Source organism: Manihot esculenta, chromosome 10, assembly GCF_001659605.2.
Source record: "Manihot esculenta cultivar AM560-2 chromosome 10, M.esculenta_v8, whole genome shotgun sequence".
Lineage (NCBI taxonomy): Eukaryota > Viridiplantae > Streptophyta > Magnoliopsida > Malpighiales > Euphorbiaceae > Manihot > Manihot esculenta.
Window position 1 is genome coordinate 6,713,106 of NC_035170.2, and position 22,886 is coordinate 6,735,991.

The 22,886-nt window shown below is 37.2% G+C and overlaps 2 protein-coding genes across 4 annotated transcripts in view; one reads left to right on the top strand and one right to left on the bottom strand.

Annotated features, from left to right (window-relative positions):
• The first annotated feature begins 4,970 nt into the window (after window positions 1-4,970).
• LOC110624004 (mRNA cap guanine-N7 methyltransferase 2) lies at window positions 4,971-10,005 on the top strand. Of its 3 annotated transcripts, none has more exons than XM_043961248.1 (12): window positions 4,973-5,192; window positions 5,303-5,548; window positions 5,644-5,719; window positions 6,242-6,336; window positions 6,537-6,608; window positions 6,744-6,853; window positions 7,908-8,030; window positions 8,131-8,220; window positions 9,047-9,115; window positions 9,232-9,320; window positions 9,415-9,512; window positions 9,648-10,005. In XM_043961248.1, the coding sequence occupies exons 2-12, from the start codon at window positions 5,399-5,401 to the stop codon at window positions 9,783-9,785; spliced, it is 1,110 nt and encodes a 369-aa protein (XP_043817183.1). In that variant the 5' UTR covers window positions 4,973-5,192; window positions 5,303-5,398; the 3' UTR covers window positions 9,786-10,005. The 3 variants fall into 3 exon arrangements, with proteins under 3 accessions (XP_043817185.1, XP_043817183.1, XP_043817184.1); XM_043961249.1 differs by having other exon boundaries at window positions 4,973-5,137; XM_043961250.1 differs by having other exon boundaries at window positions 4,971-5,548; window positions 9,441-9,512; window positions 9,648-9,782.
• Window positions 10,006-10,849: 844 nt separating this feature from the next.
• Window positions 10,850-22,886, bottom strand: part of LOC110625026 (pyruvate kinase 1, cytosolic) — a 35,751-nt gene continuing 23,714 nt past the window's right edge. The window contains exons 15-16 of the mRNA XM_043961247.1: window positions 12,396-12,455; window positions 10,850-11,240 (exon numbers count right to left, since the gene is read on the bottom strand). Coding sequence (XP_043817182.1) covers window positions 11,088-11,240; window positions 12,396-12,455 — 213 coding nt within the window. The 3' untranslated portion in view covers window positions 10,850-11,087. The remainder of the gene's footprint in view (window positions 11,241-12,395; window positions 12,456-22,886) is intronic.

A 22,886-nucleotide genomic window follows, 5' to 3' on the forward strand; every position in this document is an offset into this window, starting at 1 on the left:
TTTATTGAGATTACAGCGTTTTTCATTCTCTCTTTCTCTAAACCTTGAGCCAAAGCATTAATTTCTTGAAAGCTTATTTTTGAGTTGTAATTGGTTGGCTTTTCAGAGTGAGTAAAGGTTGTTGAGAGATTCTGTTGTTGTGAGTGTGGCATTGAGCAAAGAATTGCTCTTGAGTGAAAAAGAGATTTGTAAAGAGCAAAGACTTGCTCTAAGATTGTAAGGGTTTTAATCTTCACCCAAAGAAGATTTGATAGTGGAGTTGAACTCTCAAGGTGGACCATGAGGAGAGGACGTAGGCTTGGGATAGCTGAACCTCTATAAATCCTTGTGTTGATTATCCTCTTCCTTATTGCCTTCTAATTTGTTCTTTTGCCTTAATTTTGTTTATAAACCCAATTCACCCCCCCTCTTGGGTTGCCTCAAGGGACAACAGGTTGGTTCTGGGGTGGGTGAGCATAACTCGAGGCTTGAGCGTCTCCTTGTGACTCTCCCATACCCTCTTCTGACATACTCATGCCCAGACTACCATCTCTTCTCTGCTCATCCTCCTCTGATTCCCTCACATCAGCTGACATCCTTCCCGGATCCGTTCTCCTCCTATTTACATCAAAAGACCTTCTAGGGTCCCTTGATGTCCCTTCTCTGCTTGATCTACTTGACCTTGCCCTTGGTAGAGCAGGGGGAAGGGCATCCATGCCCTCATTCTCAGGTGGAACTCCAGTCAATCGTGCAGATCAACGAGTGCCTCGCATTCTATTTTCTGAGAAACAACATACATCACATAAACATTAGCATCATATGGTTCATGTGGAAACACATGAACCCACATCACATACATTACATATCATTAATGCACATGCATATAATCATGGCATTTCACATCATCATCAAGACAGGACTCTATATCCTATCCTAGTAGACATGAGTTTTGCTATTGTGCTAGCCCTTCTATAACCTCTATGAGCTCGACACTCTAGGTCTGACCATATGAACCTAGGGCTTTGATACCACTCTGTAACGACCCGGAAACCGGACCGCTACCGGCGCTAGGATTCAGATCGACTTAAGGTCGCCGGAATCCGTAGCAAGCCTAACATACATCCTGTTACCTGATAAAATCCCATACATGATCATACATTTTCATAAAAATTTTAAACTTTTCTTTTACCAAGCTTGACCTGTACATACATCATATTCTGAATACATAAAACCCCATACTAGAGCTCTCATCAAATGCTCTAGTAGGGTCAACATCTCATACATCAAGCTTGGTTCAACATTTATCATTAATAAAATATTTACATAAAGATCATGTACAAAAGGGATAACAACTTAACATCAGGGCCAAGCACAATTCTAATCCACAATACCTTACATGTCCACTACTAATCTATCACATAAACTATACCATCAACCTTGCTGACTTTCCCAGAGCTACCTATAATCCTGCAAACCTGGGGGTTAGGGGAAAAGGGTGAGCTACTAAAGCCCAGTGAGCAGAACAATAAAAACAGTTTAATAAACATATGCTTTCATGAAATGCATCACAACACAAACAATTCACATCAAGGATGGACTTGTCACTAGTAACCCTCTACATATCCAAGTAATGCCCGGCCCTTGACGGAGCTCCTCAGGACTTCCTCTTAACATAACATATCATTTCCAACTGTGCCAGGGGCGTAGTGCAGGCCACACCTGGTCTTTCCCTTACATATTGCCAGAGGCGTAGTGCATACCACACCTGGACTTCCATATCATATCATATCATATCATATCGAGGGCTAGTGGGTTATCCAATATCCATCCACATCAACAACAAATTATGTAATGTATCATATTCGTGAATTCTAATGCAAACAACCTATTATATAACATGGCATTCATGATGTATGAACATGCTTAAAAGTTTGATTGCTTTGAAAATAAAAGAAGTTCTGTTCTACTCACCTTTGGCTGGTACTTAACTGACTCTGAAGCAGCTATCTCACTGCTGGTCTCCTCGGTTCCTCGGGTCCGATCCTACACAGGTGGACTCAAATGAGAGACCAAACATACTCTATTAAGACTCTAAACAACTCCCCAAAAACCCCTTAAAACATCACAAAACATGCATAGAAAATGAGCAAAGGAAGGCTGGACAGGGGACTTTCGGCGGCAGGTTCGGCGGCTGAAGGTCCCTACAGATCCGAAAGTCAGGTACTTTCGGGGGCAAGATTCGGTGGCCGAAAGCCTTCACAGACCCGAAAGTCACCCACCTTCGGGAGCAGGTTCGGCGGCCGAAACTCCCCTCCAGAGCCGAAAGTCCATCTTTTGGAGGCGAGTTTAGGCGGCCAAAGCTGCCTCCCCTAGCAGGTTCGGCGGCCGAACCCTGCTTCGGCGGCCGAACCTGGGTCTTCCTGGGTGACAGAACCCGATTCTGCCTCGCCCATCCAGCCACCAAAACTCTCCAAAACACACATCTAACTATTCTAAAACATGCATACACATTCATTCATGCATAAGGGGTATAAAACTAGCCTAAACCCCTACAAGCATCAATATAGCATCACATTTATCATAAAGCTAGCATAAACCCTAACATAATATCCTACTAAAAAACATGCAATATATACCCTTAACCCCTTTTTAAAACTTACTTAAAACATAAGAATAGACGAGGATCTACACTTACCTCTTGAAGATCGAAGGTAGGCGTGACCCAAGCTTGGAGATGAGGAGGAAACAAGCTCCGGAGGTCTCCAAGCTTCAAAACTTTGGTCTTAACTTAAAATCTTCAAAACAAGGAAAAAACTTATCAAAACTTGAAGGATTTGAGGGAAAAACAGAAAATCGACCATGGAAGGGCAGAAACTCACCTATGCCCGTAAATGGAGAAGAAAACTCGCCCATTTTCGGACAGGGAGCCTTTTATAGGTGGCTGGCCAAACCACCTTCGGGGGCCAAAGGTGCTTCCGCAACCGCACCATGTTCGGCGGCCGAACCTGACTTTTCCCTCCAAGGCATTTTCTCTTCTCTTTTTAAACTTTAACTCAAAACCAACCATTAAAATCATGAAAATCATTTAGAAAAATATATTTTACCCTTCTAGGATGTTCTGACATCCGAGATTCCGGATTTCAATGGAGATTCCGCCGGAAAGTTGGAATTCCGATGCCGAGATCTAGCCGGGTATTACAGATTTATTTTCAGCTTAATATATATTTATATTGTTTTTGGGATAGCGCTTGATATACAGACAGCCTTTTGGGCGTATGTCAGTTGTCAGCCTTTATGACCAATATTTTATTAGTTTTTGAGCCAAAATTGTCATCGTAGAGCCTAAGATGCCAACATTACTCTCCGGCTGTCATTATTTTATCACACTTGAGATGCCAACATTATCTACATGGGACATGTTATGAGTGTATGCAGATTTTATTTTTCACAGTTATAATTTTTGGATTTATTATCTAGCAGTGAAATCTTAGCAATTTATATTCAGTTTATTTTATATTAATTGAATTAAACTGTATTTATCCAGCTGACTTATTTTAGCTAAATATTTGGTACTATTAAGTACCTAAACTTTATCTTTTTCCCTTTGTTATTTAATTATCCGCTCACTGAGTAGTTTGTACTCACCTCTTATACTTTTAATATTACATATCTTTTTTGGTGATTTACTCCTAGCAGTCTACATCTCCTAATTTTGTCATTTCTTCCACTTCGTCCGCTCAGAATCTAGTAGAGGTCGGGCCAATCCTAAGTCCCTTGTAACTTCTTTTGTAATTTTGAAAGATTATGTATATGTTGTATATTCAAGTGCTGAATGTATTTTGTTTAATGTAAATATATTATGAATTGACTAGATCAGCCATCGGTCCTCTTTTTTATGTTTAATATTTTTAAAATTATAGTAGGTTATATGTATTTATATGTATATTCAGAAGAAATTCTATCAGTTTTTCGAATCATATCCATCTCTATAAATTAGAAAATGGGTGTGACAGTTTTGATAGTTTCTCTTTAGCCACCGAGAAGGATTTTATTCAGATGTGATGTCAGTATTTTTGAAACCGCACCTCTACGTCCAGTAGCTCACGTTCCCGCGAGCCAATAATCGGCCATGAGCTCTGCGACGTCTCTTTCTCGCACGCTCTAGTTTCGTTTTGAGCTGTTTTTTTTCGATGTCCTCTTGGGTGTTCCTCTTTCATATGCATAACTTGTTTTTTTGATATTTCTTTCTCTTTTGGTGGTTGTTATGTGTATGTCGATGAGTTTTTGTTGCATTTTTACACTTATTAGTATGATGTCGGTGAAAGTTAGGAACTATTCTAATCATGCCGTGCATTGAGATTGTGGTTGGATTATGGGCTGAGCTGGGCTGTATGTTCTAAATTAGATTTGGATCGTTTTGTAGGTTAGGAGCTATTAGTTGAGTAATTTTTTTTGAAGTTTTTTTAAACTGAACATTGTTAATCTTTAGACCCTCTGTAATTAGTTTTCCTTTGGCTTTGAAATGTAATGATATGTTTGCAATATTAAAAAAAAAAATAAAATAGAGTATTTTATTAGTTAGGAATTAAGTTAAAGTCAAATGTACAAAATGGACCTTTTAGAATTTAATCAAAAGTTAAAGGGACTTATTTAGAATTTTTGCTAATTTTAATTGAAGAAAAAATTAAATTTAATGAAAACTCTTTAATTAGTTTTAATTTTAAAAAATATATTAAAAAATTTCTAAAATTTTAAAAATTATACTATTTAGTTATTTTATTAATTTTACTTATATTTTATTATTTAATTTCTATAATATAAAAAAATTTATTCATTATTCTTTTTATATTAAAAACATTTTAAATTTTTTACATATTTAATCATTAAAATTAATAATTTTTTTTTTAAAATATTAAAACATTTTAATATATTTTCAAAATCAACATGCTAATTAGTAAATTACATATATGACCATCGTTTAAACCATAAGATGCCTTTCTTTCCATGTCCTCGTCTTCCAGGACGGTGTGTATTTCCCTCTCTCGCCCCCATAAGCTCGTGAGCCTTTGTTGCTGCTGGTGTTTCTATCGCTTCTCACTCACAACTGCATGGTCCTCTCTAGCTGACCCAGAGTTTGAATGTGGCGGAAGAGGCTGAGGTATTAAGCGCAGTAGAGTCTATCGAGTCTTTGAGTTTCAGTTCCATCACTCAAGGTGTTTCCCTCTGTTCTGTATAGATTCATAGGATGTTTAGATTTTGATTGGCTTTCATTGTGCTGTAATTTTCTGGTTTAGCGAGAATTGGAAGTAAATTTGGGTTTCAGATGGGTTGGATTGTAAAACTGTGCGACAGATTCGGCTGAAATTTTGGGGCACACTACCGTTGCTATCCTTAGAAAAAATATAGTAATTGTGGAGAAATGAGTTTTCGAAATTTAGAAACTTGGAATGACCTTGGAACTTCCATGAGCAGTTCATTTGCGATTCCTAGGACCGAGTCGACTCACCATCGCCTGTATGAGTTCGCCAAATTGGCACTTATCAAGATCTTCGTCCATCCCTATGCCACCGTATGTGCTATTTTTCTTTATCTCTGTTTTTATATCGTACACACTCTCTATGTATATAAATGGTAATAATTAGGCTTTATTTTGGGGCTTTGAAGGTATGCGATTTGTATTGTGGAGGAGTGGACGCTGAGAAATGGGATGGTGCTCAAATTGGCCATTACATTGGAATAGGTACTGTATCAAATATACTCGGGTTACTTTCTAATTTGGTTCATCTTTGCATGGGAGTTCTAAGAATGACGAGAAAGACAAGTTAACATAGGTGGAGGAGGGGATAGATGGGATGTAATTTATCTTTTTATTGCACAATAAAGTTACTCTGAGATTATCAGTTCTAACTTCTATCTCTATTTGGAGTTGGAGTTTGGAGCCCGAGTAAAAAATGGGGATAGAGCTTAATTGCTATTTACATCCTACCCTTTAACTTTGTCTTTACTATTCACTTGTTTTAGGCAGATATGAACGACAAAATGTGATGTATTCCAAACTTTCCCTTTCTTTTTTTTTTTTTTTTTTTTTTTTTTTTGCGCTTTTTGTGATTCATAAGTGGCTTTTAAGTTTATATTCATGTTCACTATATGGTTAGACACCGCCCCACCAACTGCACATATCATTTTAGTCTTGACAGTAATATTTATTCTCTCTCTGACAGAGTATATAGAGATGATGGGATGTGATATGTGATTTTTATAGATGTATCATCTTCTGGAGTAAGTGAGATCAGAGAAGCATGGGAGAGTCGGAGGAAAAGTTACACTGCAGAGTTCTTTGAGGCTGATCCTTGCACAGTGAGCTGCTTTTGCCTATTCTAAACGATGCCATTTCCTTTTTTTTTTTTTTTTCCTTCTAATTTTTAGCTTTCAAATGAATGTTGTAAGATTTTGCAGGTCATGTTGCACTCAAACTTAGGAATGCTTGTAATTTTATTTTTGAATATTTTGTAGTACCATATATATACTCTTGACTTGACAAAGTATTTCCTCTTCAGGAAAATTTTGGAGTACAGCTACAGGAGAAGACCAACCAGGCTGATTTAGTTTGCTGTTTACAGAATTTGCAGGTGTATTTCGTGTTTTTATATCATATATTCTAAGCAGTTTTGACTCATCTACAGGAAAAAAAAATGATGAATTAATCACGTGTATATGTATTTTGTTTTTTAGTGTTCTAAGTGTAGTTGTGATTCCATTTGCAGTTGTGTTTTGAAAATGAGGAAAGTGCAAGGAAACTTCTACATAATGTGTCATCTTTGCTTAAACCAGGGGGTTATTTTTTCGGTATTACTCCTGACTCATCTACCATATGGTATGAATAAGAATCATCAAAGACATTTTTTTTCTTTTTGCCTTCTTTTTATCATGACTCTGGTCTGAGGTGCTAATGTGTATCAGAATCTGATTGTGCTCCATTCGGAGATTTATTTAGTACTTGTTAAAAGTTTATGCTATGCCTATGCATGTACTGACTATTATTTTTTATGTTATATTTAATACTTTTTACTATTATTATTTATTATGTAATTCTTTTATATAGTATCAAATTGTTTAATTATTTAATTTTTTTTCCAATATATATGTAGATGGAATTCAGATAAAATAGTTAAATTACACCACAGATAATTCTTATCATCATCATCATCATCATCATCATCATTATAAACGTAAATTATAACATGTGTTCTCAATAATTTTTACTATTTTCTTTTTCTTTACATGCTAAAGGATTTAACAAACGTGAGAATTGATAAAAAGTTAATTGGAATTATTTGTGAAGCAGTCACAACCACAATAAAGAAGCACATTTGTTATATATATATATATATTACCATAATTGTCCCTGATTTTATAATTAGTAATTACTGCAACGGATACATTAATTTAACTTTTACAATTACTATAATGAGTAGGTATATTAATGGGAGCCATAAAACTAATTAAGTAGCTTAGCAGGTCAGCTTTTCTTGGATGGTGTCAGTGTCACATGGCAGCACCAAGGGAAAGCTTAGTTCATTTCATTGTATCAGATGAGTTTCTTAGATATCTAGTTCATTTGTTTCTATTTGGTATGAAACAATTTGATTATTTGTTGAATGACTTGTGTGCATGTTTTAAGTAGCACATCATTGCACTAATGCACAGTACTGAATTCTTGATTGTGTATACATGACTATCGACATGTAATGTTCAAATTTTCTTGTGATTATTTATGAAGTCTTGATCTGATGTTTATTCCATTTTTTGTCATGTTTGTGCCTAAACATTTTTATATTTGAGATTCAATTTCTTTTTGGTTCTAATCAAGTCCCATATGCCTTTTGCTGAAAGGGGAGATGGTAATTTTAGCATTAATGACCATGCAGGGCAAAATACCAGAAGAATGTTGAAGCATACCACAACAGAAGTAGCAGCATGAAGCCAAATATAGTTCCCAATTGTATTCGGTCAGAGAGCTATATGATAACCTTTGAAGTTGAGGAAGAGAAGTACATAAGCATCTTATTTACTTTGGTATATTTGTGTATTCTCTTTTTAGATGATTTTGTGTAGATTCTGTTTTACATATTTTCCTCCTATTGAATTCAGGTTTCCATTATTTGGAAAGAAATACCAGTTAAAATTTGCTCATGACCCTGCTGAAACTCATTGCTTGGTTCATTTTCCTAGCTTGATCAGGTTCATGTCTTAAACTTATCATTAAATTATTGTGTTTTTCTTATTTAATTTCATGTCCATGCTGTTTTCTGATTTCTATTGTAACTCAACTGTTGTCCATGTTGAAGAGTGAAAGCTGCACAATGCTTTTTTCTTGTTGATTGACTTGACCGTAAAATTCTCTCAAGATTCATCTTCTTCGGAGACCAACAATAGTTCAAGATTCAGATTAGAGTTGCATTTTTTGGAACCATGCCTCCACAGAAGTGGGTTATGGAAGACATTTCTTTTTTGAACTTTTGATTGCACCCAATTGATATGTTTCCCTAATCACTAAACTGTGGTAACACTAATGCTCTCAATGAATTTTAATCATAGGTTCATAGTTTTAGTAAATCTTATTTTATTTCAACTCATTCTTAATGAAACATTTGGACTTATTTCAAATTTTCTTTTGTGTAGATTTTTAGCTAGTCTCACTAGCAAAGACTAAATAGAGTGATTAATAAAATGCAATTATGATGCAATGCAAGAGTACTGATCTATTCTTAGAAAATCCAAAAAGAAAAAAAGGGAAAACGAAGCAACTATGATTGGGATCAAGTGCAGCAGCCATTAGGTAGTAGCTGTAACAGTCACTGTCACAAGGCTCTTAAGTAACAGCACTATGGTGGTGATTTTGAGAGGGGCATTATGTAACACTTGAAAATGTAATTAACTTTAGAAGATTATGAACCTTTTTTTAACTCTATATAAAACATTTAGCAGGCTCTTTAGAATTCTTGCTAAATATTTTGCATGTTAATGTTACAAATGTTCTGATGTCTGTGTGACCATATGCAACTAGGTTGGCCCGGGAAGCTGGTTTGGAGTATGTGGAGATTCAGAATTTGACAGAGTTCTATGATGATAACAAGTATTTGATTGCATCTCTAACTTTGCCGTATACTTATTTCAAACTTTTTATTTATTTATTGGTTTTTGGAGACTAGCTATAGTCTATACTGATTTCTCTTCTTCGTTTGCTCAAAGAATGCATTTAGCAGGCATGCTATTGAATGCTGGTCCAAACCTGGTGGATCCCAGGGGAAGACTTCTTCCTCGGTCATTTGACGTGTTAGGTGCTCATTTTTCTCTTATTTCCTTTGATCCATTAATTGTGGACTTAGGCATATTGCTCAAATGTTCTTGCTTTTTTGGTCATTCCTTTTATAGGTCTGTATACTACTTTTATATTTCAGAAGCCAGACCCAGATGTTGCCCCGCCCCTTGCAACCCCATTATTGCAGGATGATAGTTTCAAGCACGATGAGGCAAGTATTTCTGATCTTACGAAGTCTATAATGGAAGAATCGCAATGCCGTGCTGCATGATTATGTCTTATACTTGTGGCCTTCTCTGTTTGCTTCGATGTTCAATTCAACTAGGATTTATTTTTGATGTTGCAGAGAGAGTGGCAGACAACTATATGGAGAGACGATGAAAAGCCTACAGAGCCACCACCTCTTGGACTGGGCAAGATTAGTGAACAGAAGGGGATATTAGGTCCTGGGCCAGCAGATTTACGTTTTGCAGAGGCTCTTTGACCTAATGATTGGAAGGAAGTAAAAAATGAACGTTGCACGCAAGACGGAAACACCTTAGAATGTGTTTATCTAACTTCATCATGGCTGATCATAGGATTAACTTGCATACATCCTTGTATTAATGATCTGGGAGATGTATGTTGTGCATGTAATTTAGACCAAATAAACAATATTTGGAACATTTCAATGGAAATAGTTTGCCTCAACCGGGTCATTTTTATTGACGGGTGTGAATATGTACTTCAATGCACTTATATGTTTCCGTTGAGCATTCAAATTGTCGACTCCTTTCCTCGAACTCTAGCCAGGACACCAAGTTATCATTCCTTCAGTCCTCAGAACTTGGGAAAAATTGAATATTATTATTTCTAAAATTTAGAGGAGGCTTGGTTTAATAGTTGTAGTCAGCTGTTAGCTGTCAATAGCCAGGGTTCAAATGCTAGCTGTTAATTACCAACGGTTAAGGACAAAAAGCTAATGGAAATCTCAATCTTGTATGGTCATAATTTTGAATTTATTAAAAATTTTGATAAACCGTTATAACCACAGTTTGCCGAGAGAGAGAGAGAGACTGTTATCATTGCTGAAAATTTCGATTCAATTATTGTGTTAGCAAACGCCTCCAACTAATTCAAACACTCTGCTTAAGAAGACTCGATTTATCAGTTGAAAATCTGAGGGCAGAAAGTTAGATATCTATCATATAAGAAAGTGGGCATTTGATATCCATTTAGTATTTTACTTTCCAATTCTATTTTTTATCAAAATTTTTTATACTGGCATAAATTTTTTAACAAATGTGATAAAATATACATGCACAAATTATATTTAACTGTTCACTTGCAAAAGCAAGACTTTATTTTGCTTCCAAGAATCCAAGGGTAGAAAGGGCCGCAATATTTGCACTCTCCTTCGATAATTAGTTGTATTAAATGGAGTTAACTCCTTGTCATAACTGATAAACTTAAGAGAGATGACCAAGTACAATGTTCACTGTCATAATGCAATGCATAGCTAACTTCACATTGAGCACCAATTCTATTATCCAAAACCTCAAGGAAAAAGACTCCAAGTTATTGAACATGTAATTTCCTTGCACCACAATTGGTACTTGTAAATGTCCTTTTCATTGGCTAAATATGTAACAAACATGTAGGACATGAGAATGATCTTCCATACAACCAATTAAGGCACAACAAAGAGAAATCTTCCCTTGTCTACTAGTTCAATTATTTAGTACCATAAAACGAGGAATACACATTCTCCAGGTTTCCTACCCACAACTTCGGCAAAGGCTTGCTTTTAATCTTCAAGCTCAAGGATCTTTACCACTGATGCATCACCAACCTTCTGGCAAACAACAACGCGATCATGTGACTTTATAACACCAATTGCCTTGCCATGATCTAAAGCAACCTTCAGAACTGATTCATTTGTCGCATTTGTAGATTCAGCCTGTAAAATCAAGTCATATCCATTTTATTTAATATAACATTCTATGATTGGATGTCCTTGTGCCATGAAACAAGAAATTAAACATGCTAAAGTAGATTATATCAGTCGTCGAAATGCTAGTGTGCCAACCAATTGAACAATTCATAGGCCACAGATGCATCCATGGCATTCTGCATATACTATTGCTATTACACTATATAGATATATGAAAATCCCCATTAAGAACATTTATTAAAGTGATCTAATTGATTATAATCATTTGAGGACAATGATTGTTTACTCCACAATCTAGAGCAATATACATCCCCATCTCTTCTATCCCATGCAAGGAGACTTCTGATTGACTTTCAATTGTGAAGATACCTCGAGACTGAAATTAGTTCTTAGGATTGCCATGGAAACACCCCAACGATTTGAACAGGAGAATTCTAAAAATGGAGAACTCAAGGTTCAAATCCCATGGATGTAAGAGAGGGAGGGGGGGAGGGTGGTTTACAAGGATGAGAGAGAGAAAGCCTCAACATATAGCCCAAGGCCTACTGAATTATATTTTACAGAGAAAGCTCGAATATCTAAATAAATAAAACTTTAGCATTTTGAATATGCAATGAAATTTAACTAGGATATGCAACATCAAAGTAACCTGAACTCTATTTAGATTCAAAGAATAAGGGTAAATTAAGCCAAGGTGTCAGCTGTTGGAAGAAAATTCCATACGCATTATACCTTTTGCATACTCATCTGAGATCTATATAGGATGAGAGCATCTTTTAACCCCTGACATTTACCTGAAAAGCTACCTCAACTTTCAAAAGTTGCATCCCATTTGAGAATTGAACTTTACGGAAGTCTAATGATCCAACATCCAACCCCTGTGATTGGTGTACTCATAGATACAACTTGGACAAGGGGTTTAAATACTACATTTATATAAAATTCGGGTATCAAACAAGATACAACTAAAATTAAGTGTCCTAATGACTTTTTGTGCAAAGCTCAGCGCAGCACGCACACACATATTTCAGTTAGAATTCCTCTCTTTCTGGTTTTGGTGATGACTTATGAATTTTTTTTTATCTTTTCTTTTTTAACATTTAAAATAGAATAAATAAAGGAAATGCATATATTGATATATATATATAAAGCAACACTTACTGGATGTCGAGGATCTGCGAGTAAGGGAAAAAGTCCTCTTACAATTAGTGACTGCCTTGCCTGCCACAAAATAATTAAGGGGCAACAAAGAGGAATAATGAGCTTCAGACCCAATCATGAAATAACAAAAAATGGATCCAAAACTGTTTTAGTTTTCAACAGAATTTGAAAAGAACAGAGACGAACACAAAGGAATAAGCAAATTGTTGGATGTTTCTCTCCTCAGAGAAAAAGAAACAGATTCCAAGAACTTTCTTTGTAGCTAATACATCTTTCCAGACATACAATTAGCATGACTTGTGAGTGTCCATCTACTTTCGTTTACATATTGCAAAAGCACTCCACAGTCCACATAGTCAAACTATTCACTGAATGCTCTTAACACAACCTGTATGTACATCATTAGCAAGTGAAAAATCATTGGCTTCCACAAAGCTACACCAGGCATGCATTAGGGAAGAGCAAAGCAACATCAGAGAAAATAGGGCAGTAACATTTTTCTATACTGAACTACATATTTTTGAATAGGTGAGACTTGAAAAGTGTATTACATTAAACCTGAGAAGAAGGGTCTTGATAATTAACCCTAAATGGAGCTTTCATGACAATTAGAAGCCACACTAGGAAGCATATACTTTTGCCATATCAACATGTATGCAGTCAGTTGCTTTTCATCATAATGAACATCTCAACCCTTTAATTTACCTTAGTATACCTCCGTTGAACTAGGACTTGGGCATTGATATGAAGTTAATCAAATTATTGGGAAAATAAATAAAAAGTTGGAAAATAGACAAGCCTGGCACATCATTTAAGTCAAACATACCAAAGGTAACAAGTGAAAATGGCTTCCGATATCCCCATTGAGGAAATTGATTCGCTTTATTAATGGTTAAATGTTTCCAAAAAGAGAGTGAATTATCCAAACCAATTATACAATTGCAAGAAGAATGAAATAGTCATAAAAAATCTTATTGGCCTTGTCTACGATCTAACTATAAGTTAACACAAAGACAACAAAAACACAATGATTATGGTTCCTTGTTCAGCATTAACCCAGAAATCAACATGAATTGAAGTGATGAAAATTGGTCTGATATCAAAGCTGTTAAATTTGGGGGCCAGGCCTAACTCACCACAAAAACTAGTTCAAGGGGAGGAGTGTATGGCTCATATAAGGGGCACATTACCCCTTTCCACAATTGACGTGGAATTCAACACACCCCCTCACGCCCAGAATTTTACTGGTGCGTAACAAATTTATGGGAAGCCCAACATTGGATGGGGAGGCTCTTATACCATGTTAAATTTGGGTTAGGCCTAACTCACTCCAAAAGCTAGCTCAAAGGGGAGGAGTGTCTATGGCTCATATAAGGGGCACATTACCCCTTTCTACAACCGATGTGGGATTCAACAAAAGCGATAAAGATGATTAGCCCCAAATATAGCTGACTGAAAGGAAAGAACCCATGCAGTCAACTCTAGCTATTTTGGACAGAAAACAAGAAACCACTTAATCTAAAAGCCCAAATTTGACAATAAGAATTTAAGAGTAGGTTATAAGTCTAATATCCTCCCTCATGTTAAACCATTTGGTCTTAGTGAGTGGGTAAGAACTCTTGCATTTTTAATTAACCAAAAAAACCTCAAGCTTGTACGTGAGTGCTCAAAAAATAGTTAAGAAAAAATTACAAAATACAACCCAATGCTTTAGAGCCTTTTTTAGATGTCATATAATTTAATTCACGTAAAAAAAAGCTCTTGTAATTTCACACTATTAGTGAAGTCGTAATGCTATAGATAATGGATAGCTTAAATCCATAACAAACAGATTTTATTTATCTAATAGTTTCTTTTCAGATTTTCCGTTATCTTATCTTAGCATATTTTGTATTATCTTATTCTAAATCTAATTGTTGCTTGTATTAGACTTCTACTTTGATTAGAAGATCTAGAACCTCCATTATAAAAAGAGTTTATTTTATTCAATAAAAACAAGCAGATTTATTCTAAGACTTGTGAGATTAAGACTCTCCTTTTTGAGTCTTGAGGTGTTAAGAGTTTTCTCTCATGAGCTCCTTTCCTATCAATCATCCCATGACGCAATTCGCTCCCCGGGACCATAATAACTTGGTATCAGAGTCTGTCGTCATGGGTGTTTCAACAAATCTAGAAAATAAGCTAAATTCTTTCATGCAACAATTTGATGGACGTTTGAATGATTTAACTCAGTAGATTTTTGAACTAGTTTGAACCTTCAATAGGGGATTAAACCAAAACCAAGATAGATCGAATAGCAGCCAATCAAATTTTGGTCAACAAGCGAATGAGAAGATAGAGGTACCTGTGGTGCTCCAAAATGATAAACTTGACTTTCCATCGTGCGATGGCACAAATGATACATTGTCATCCTACATTCCAAGATCTACAAGAGTGGGAGTAGTAGTTCATGTTTTAAAAGAACATTAGTTTCAAGTGAAGTTGTATTTGATCCAGACATCCAAGTTTGGAAAGTAGTAGGTAGTAGACAATGTTGTCCTGAATCTGAAGCTGCATGAAAACCTATCATTTATTTTTATGCTGCATATCATACGTTTGAGCTTGAGGACAAACTCCATTTCGAGGAGAAGAGTGATATTGTTATAAGTTATAGAAAGTAAATATGTTAATATAGGAAGTAAATATTGATAAATGGGTCAGTTACTTAATCTTAGGGATTGTATAATCATAGGCTTGATTTTCCTTCCTGTTTAGTTACCGTCTCTCATGTATAAATAGGTTGTAATCTCTATTGTGATATACAACAAATATTATCTTTCTACATGATATCAGAGCCTTTCTCGTAGAGATTTTTTTTCTCTTTTCTCTCGTAAAGTTTTAAAATTTTTTTGGAGACTTAGGGCTCCGTTCATTTGGGTTATCCATAAAGGGTAACATTTGGATCTCACCATCGCTGGAGTCGCCATACCGACCCCTTATCAGATTTGAGATTTGTTTGCCGTTCGGGTGTTGGGTGGAGGTGTTTTATTTGGTACTGTTCACGGTACTGTTCATCGGCACTGTTCACGGGTACTATTCATCGGGGTGGTACTGTTCACGTGGTACTGTTCATCGGTACTGTTCACGCCGGGTACTGTTTTCTGATTCTGTGTTTCTTTTGTTGCTATCGTTTTGGGTTGGTTGTCCTTATGGCTGAAATTAAAACCACCACCGTAACTGATGTGATTCCTATGATGACTAAAATCACGGAACACAAATTGAATGGATCTTCCGATCAGGGAATTTTGATATCTGCAGATGAGTATGCACAATTCATCCAATACCAGGCATCTATAAAATCCTCTAATTCCTCCTCTATCACTACAATTGCCGAGTCAGGTAACTCTACTGCATGTCTTGTGTCTTCATCCTCTAAATGGGTTATTGATTCTGGTGCTACCGATCATATGTCAGGTAATTCTACCCTTTTGTCCAATCTTGAGTCTCATACATCGCCTTCTTATGTTACTCTTGCTGATGGCACTAAATCGTCTGTCATGGGTTCTGGTCATGTCAACTTAACCCCTTCTCTTTCTGTACTTCTGTGTTATGTCTCCCTAAGTTCGCATTTAATTTGCTTTCCGTGAGTAAATTCACTCGTGCATTGAATTGTTGTGTCTCATTCTTTCCTGATCACTGTGTCTTTCAGGATCTTTCGACGAAGCAGATTATTGGTAGAGGAAGTGAGTCAGAGGGTCTTTACGTCTTAGATCAGCAACTACCTCAATCTCCTCGATCTCTGGTATGCTCCACACGTTTAACACCTTTTGATGTTCATTGTCGTTTAGGGCATCCTTCTCTCTCGGTTTTGAAGAAGTTATATCCACAGTTTCATTCTTTGTCTATTCTAGATTGTGAATCTTGTCAATTTGCCAAACATCATCGTTTACCTTCACTGTCTCGAGTCAATAAACGGGCTTCGTCTCCCTTTGAGTTAGTCCATTCAGATGTTTGGGGTCCTTGTCCTGTTGTGTCTAAGTCTGACTTTAAGTATTTTGTTACTTTTGTTGATGATTTCTCTCGTACTACTTGGTTATTTTTAATGAAGAGTCGTTCAGAATTATTTTCTATTTTTTGTGCATTTTATGCTGAAATCCAAACCCAATTCAATACTTCCATCCGTATATTGCAAAGTGATAATGCTAAAGAGTATCTCTCTGGGGAATTTCAATCTTATTTGTTACAAAAAGGGATTCTTCATCAGTCCTCTTGTGTTGCCACTCCTTCACAAAATGGAGTTGCTGAAAGAAAAAATCGACATCTTGTTGAAGTAGCCAGAGCCCTCTTATTCCAAATGAAGGTACCTAAATGTTTTTGGGCTGATGCTGTATCCACTGCTTGTTTTTTTATCAATCGCATGCCTTCCTCCGTCCTTCATGGTGATATCCCTTATAACATTTTATTTCTCACTAAATCTTTGTTTCCTATTGAGCCACGTATCTTTGGTTGTACTTGTTTTGTTCGTGATGTTCGTCCACAGGTTACTAAATTGGATCCCAAATCACTCAAATGTGTCTTTCTTGGCTACTCTCGACGTCAGAAAGGGTATCGTTGTTTTTCTCCTAATCTGAATCGGTATCTTGTGTCTGCGGATGTAACATTCTTTGAGTCCACTCCGTTTTTTCCGCCATCATCTGTTTATAACACCCAGGAGGAGGAAGATGACATCTTGTTATACACTGTTCGCTCTTCGTCTTCTCAGACTACTCCTACACCTTTCGCTCATGTGCCAGGTCGCCCTCCCATCTTTCATGTGTATTCCAGACGCTTAGAGGACTCTGACTCCGTTCCGCTACCCGCTTCTTCGTCGACCGATCCTGCTCCTACTGATCCTTCATTGTCTGATTTGGATTTGCCCATTGCTCTTCACAAAGGTAAACGTACTTGCACTTATCCTATTTCATCTTGTGTCTCTTATGATCAATTATCCTCCTCTTCTCGTTGTTTTGTCACTGCTTTAGATTCTATTTTAATTCCCAAAACTGTTATTGAGGCTTTGTCCCATCCTGGTTGGCGTGCTGCAATGGAAGAGGAAATGATGGCCCTTGACACTAATGGTACTTGGGAGTTGATGTCCTTGCCCCCAGAAAAGCGGGCTATTGGGTGCAAATGGGTGTTTGCAGTGAAAGTAAATCCTGATGGATCTATTGCTCGCCTCAAGGCCCGTTTAGTGGCCAAAGGTTATGCACAAACTTATGGAGTTGACTATTCTGATACATTCTCCCCAGTTGCCAAGCTCGCATCTGTCCGATTGTTTATTTCCTTGGCGGCTACTCATGATTGGCCTTTGCATCAACTGGATATTAAAAATGCTTTTCTTCATGGTGATCTTCAGGAGGAGGTTTATATTGAGCAACCACCTGGTTTTGTTGCTTAGGGGGAGTCAGGTAAGGTTTGTAGACTTCAAAAATCGCTTTATGGCTTGAAACAGAGTCCTCGGACATGGTTTGGCAGGTTTAGTGAGGTGGTCCAACAGTTTGGAATGAAGATGAGTAAGTGTGATCACTCAGTGCTTTATAGAAATTCTGATAGTGGAGTAATTCTGCTTGTAGTATACATGGATGATATCGTTATCACAGGAAGTGACATTGCTGGCATCACATCCCTAAAAGAATTTCTTAAAACACAGTTTCATACAAAGGATTTGGGTTCCTTGAAATATTTCTTGGGAATCGAAGTTATGCGGTGTAAGAAAGGCATCTTCTTGTCTCAAACAAAATATGTTCTTGATTTGTTGGCAGAAACAGGAAAATTGGGTGCTAAGCCTTGTAGTGCCCCAATGACCCCTAACCTTCAACTTACCACAGAAGACAGTGAGCCATTTGCATATCCTGGAAGGTATAGAAGATTAGTTGGCAAGCTGAATTATTTGACGGTGACTCGTCCTGATATTGCATATTCAGTGAGTGTGGTAAGTCAGTTTATGTCTTCTCCTACTGTTGCCCAGTGGGATGCTCTGGGACAAATTCTTTGTTACCTTAAAGGGGCCCAGGGCGAGGCCTATTCTATGGTAACCATAGGCACTCAAATATTGAATGCTTTTGTGATGCTGATTGGGCAGGCTCGAAAGTTGATAGGAGGTCAATTATTGGGTATTGTGTTTTTGTGGGAGGTAACTTGGTCTCATGGAAAAGAAGCAAAATGTGGTCTCCCGTTCTAGTGCTGAATCTGAATATCGAGCTATGGCACAAGCCGTTTGTGAAATCTTGTGGGTACGTCAACTGTTGGAAGAAGTTGGGTTCACAAATTCGGTACCTGCTAAGTTGTGGTGTGATAATCAAGCAGCTATCCACATTGCCTCCAATCCAGTATTTCACGAGAGGACTAAACACATCAAGATTGATTGTCATTTTGTTCGTGAAAAGGTCCAACAAAAGATAATATCAACAGGACATATCCGAACTGGAGAACAATTAGGAGATATTTTCACTAAAGCTCTAAATGGGACTCGAGTTGATTATATATGTAACAAGTTGGGCATGATTAACATTTATGATCCAACTTGAGGGGGAGTGTTATAAGTTATAGAAAGTAAATATGTTAATATAGGAAGTAAATATTGATAGATGGGTCAGTTACTTAATCTTAGGGATTGTATAATCATAGGCTTGATTTTCCTTCCTGTTTAGTTACCGTCTCTCATGTATAAATAGATTGTAATCTCTATTGTGATATACAACAAATATTATCTTTCTACAGATATTATGGATAATGGATAGTCTAAATCCATAACAAACAGATTTTACTTATCTAGTAGTTTCTTTTCAGATTTCTCATTAGCTTAACTTATCATATTTTCTATTATCTTATCGTAGATCTAATGGTTACTTATATTAGAATTCTACTTTGATTAGAAGTTCTAGAACCTCCATTATAAAAGGAATTTATTTTATTCAATAAAAACAAGCAGATTTATTCTAAGAATTGTGAAATTGAGACTTTTTTCTTTTTTTGTCTTGAGGTGTTAAGAGCTTCCTCTAATGAGTTTCTTTTTTATCAATCATCCCATTATGCGATTCGTGACCCGAGGCCATAACAACTTGGTATCAGAACCTATTGTCACGGGTGTTTCAACAAATCTAGAAGATAAGTTGAATTCTTTCATGCAACAATTTGATGGACTGATAATGCTGAGATTCGACGGAGCATCCAGATGAGGACACTAAGCAGAGGTCTAATTCGCTGGGTTGATTATCCATCTGTGATCGGTCCGTTGAATCCCTCCATGCTTGGCTTTAAGGAAGGGGACCTAGAAGATGAAGAACACGGTCAGGAGTCCACCGAGGAAGTTTCTAGTGGAAACCCTTTAACGCTCAAGTCAAATCTGGGAACTTAGTGAAGTTAAGGGAAGTAAAATAGAGAAGAGAAGAGAATAATGATTTTGGATTCTCTCTGTGTGACGACGAGAGAGAGAGAGAGAAAGAGGTCCTTTCCTAGAGAAGGAGAGATCCTTTTTTAGGGTTAGTTTGGTGTATAAACACCTCTGAATAAAGTTGATGTCCTTGTTGTTGTGTCCGCTCTGACGGGGCAAGGATGCTTTTGTACAAGTGTATCAGACAGTACATTAATGATGAGCTATAGGACAATAAATGCAGAACTGGCCGGTTTGTACCCTATGCATGCGCACTTATGATCCATGCATTGTACTAAGGAAGCGACCAGCTTGTAAGAGGTTAGCATCTTTGCCCTGACTTTATCAGGTTGTGCCTGATTCATCCGACCTACATAGAAATGAACTCCTTCACTGAGGTCGGCCACATCGGCATTCAAAGCCTTGTTGTAGTACACGCTTTTGAGGAGGCCTGTCCGTCCTCTCCGGTCTTTGAGGAGGTCGGTCTGTTCGTTTCGGGCTTTGGTAAACTCAAGGGTGTTGCTAGTCTGATTCTTTGTACTCGGTAGGTCGGGCTTATTACTGCCCGGTCCGACCAGATTGAAAGGCTTTCCATTCACGTGTACACGTGTCACGATCTTGAGGGGTCTTATTTTTTATACGTTATCAATTGCTTTTTCACTTCTCCGATGGTTATTTATGACCATCGGAGAAGGGAATCTGACCTGCTAATTCGACACCAACTGTTCATTTGGTAGACACTTATGAATTTCGAAAGGAAGTGCTATTAATGGAGTTGGTTAACTTAACATAGACCGAACCAAGAGAGCAAATTCTATCTTGATAATCTTTCCTTTGGGAGATCTGATCTTAGTGGTCTTCTTCATGAAAAGTGACTTTGGTAGTTTTTTCTTTTGAAGAGTCGAATTTGGGTGCTCTACCCTTCCAGTCTTGCCTTTCCGACCTGACCTTAAATGGTCTACTTTTTTGGGTCTTCTTCTGAGCATTTTACTCTGAGACGTCTTCTGGGCTTTAAACCTAGGTCTTTTAATAAATGTTTCTGCTGATTAGTTTCACGAGCAGTTTGGCTCTTTGTTGGGCTCTCTAACCCTGAACATTCGTCCGAATTTTTTGGTTTTCTATATTATTCTGGACTCTTTAGCCCTGACTATTTTTATGAGCATTTTAGCTCTTTTCTTGGCTCTTTTGCCTTGATTTTTTGCCTAAGCTCTTTTGGCTCTCTATATGATACTCCAGCCTTTTTAGCACTAATTTTTTCTTTCAACTTTTTTGACTTTTCATAACTTCCAGACATTTTTGCCCTCAAGCGCTTTCCAAACAATTTTTGCCCTTATTCACTTTTCGGGCTATTTGCCATCAAATGTCTTCCGGGCATTTTTGCTCCTCTGGGCTATCTGCCCTTAAGCATTTTGGGGCTCAAAACCCTGATTCTTCATTCCGGACTATTTGCCCTTAAGTGCTTTCCGGGCTATTTAGCCCTTATTTTCAACCAAACTTTTTACTCTTAACGAGATTTCGGGCTTTTTGCCCCAGACCTTAGTCCAAGCATTTTTGGACTTTTTCTTGTTTCTTATGGGGGCATGCTCAGCCCTGTCATTTATATGAAATCTTAATGTCTTATTAGGTCGGCAGGCCATTTACGACTTTGTTTTAGCCATGATGGCCTAGCAAAATAACTATACTTTAAGATTTATATAAATGATCTTAAAATAAACAAAAAGAGTAATAGACAGAATCGTGGTATACTTCACCCTATCATTTTGTGTTGTCAATCCATACTCCTTTTGGAAGGGATCTTCTGGTACTTGGCACTAGATCTCATTCGAGTGCTCTTGCTCTTTGTCATTCGAGCTCTTTGGCTCGCTGATTTGCTTTCAGACTTCTTTTTCCTCAACTCGGCTTTTTAGTGTCGGATGTCAATTTCTGAGACCCGCCACCTGCCTCATTGGACTTCTTTACTTTCTTAACTCAGGTTTTTAGTGTCAGCGGTTTATTTTCGAGACCGGTCACCTACCTTATTGAGATCTTCATTTTCTCAATCGGTTTTGTGGTGTCGGTGGTCTATTTTCGAAACCGGTCACTCATCTCATTGAGGTATTCATTTCCTCAACTAGTTTTGCAATGCCAGCGGTTTATTTTCGAGACCGGTCACCCACCTTATTGAGATCTTCATTTTCTCAACTGGTTTTGTAATGCCGGCGGTCTATTTCCGAGACCAATCACCCACCTCATTGAGGTCTTCATTTTCTCAATAGACCGAGACCGATCACCCACTTCATTAAGGTCTTCATTTCCCCAACTGGTTTTGTGGTGCCAGCAATCTGTTTCCGAGACCGATCATCCACCTCATTGAGGTCTTCATTTCCTCAATTGGTTTTGTGGTGCCGGCAGTCTATTTTCAAGACTGGTCACCCACCTCATTTCATTTCCTCAACCGGTTTTGTAGCGCCGGCGGTCTATTTTTGAGACCGGTAATCTACCGCACTGAGGTCTTCATTTTCTCAACCGGTTTTATAGTGCCGACGATCTATTTCCGAGACTGGTCACCCACCTCATTGAGGTATTCTGGTTTTATGACCGAGGCTTCCAGACTTTTTAGCCTTGTTATTACTTTTAAAATTTATCTGTAAAATAAAAGCTTGTACAGATTGTATGTAACAAGAATGCTCATTGTTAATTTGAATAGCAAGATATTTAGCTTCATATTTCAACTGAATGCAAAATATTAATTTTATCCAACTATATCATCTCATATAATTCTAAAGAATCTAATAAATAATGTTTCTCATTCATAAATCATTCTACAGCTTTTAATTCTCATAACAGTATACTTAAGCAAATAATCCTCTTTTTAAGGAATTCATATCAATATTAATCACCGATAAAAGCTTTTTAAGCTGTTTCTAAAATACTATCATGTCCAAGCATATATTCAAAAGGACTACTGTTTGAAACTAGTCATGATGACAAAAATACTTTGAACTAAACAGGTAACTGTATAGTTTGGTTAACTCGCGCATGTCACCTCTCTTTCACCCTGGACGGATTACCCTTGTGTCGCATTCCCTTCTCACATTGCAGTCGACCTTTTTTTGACTTTA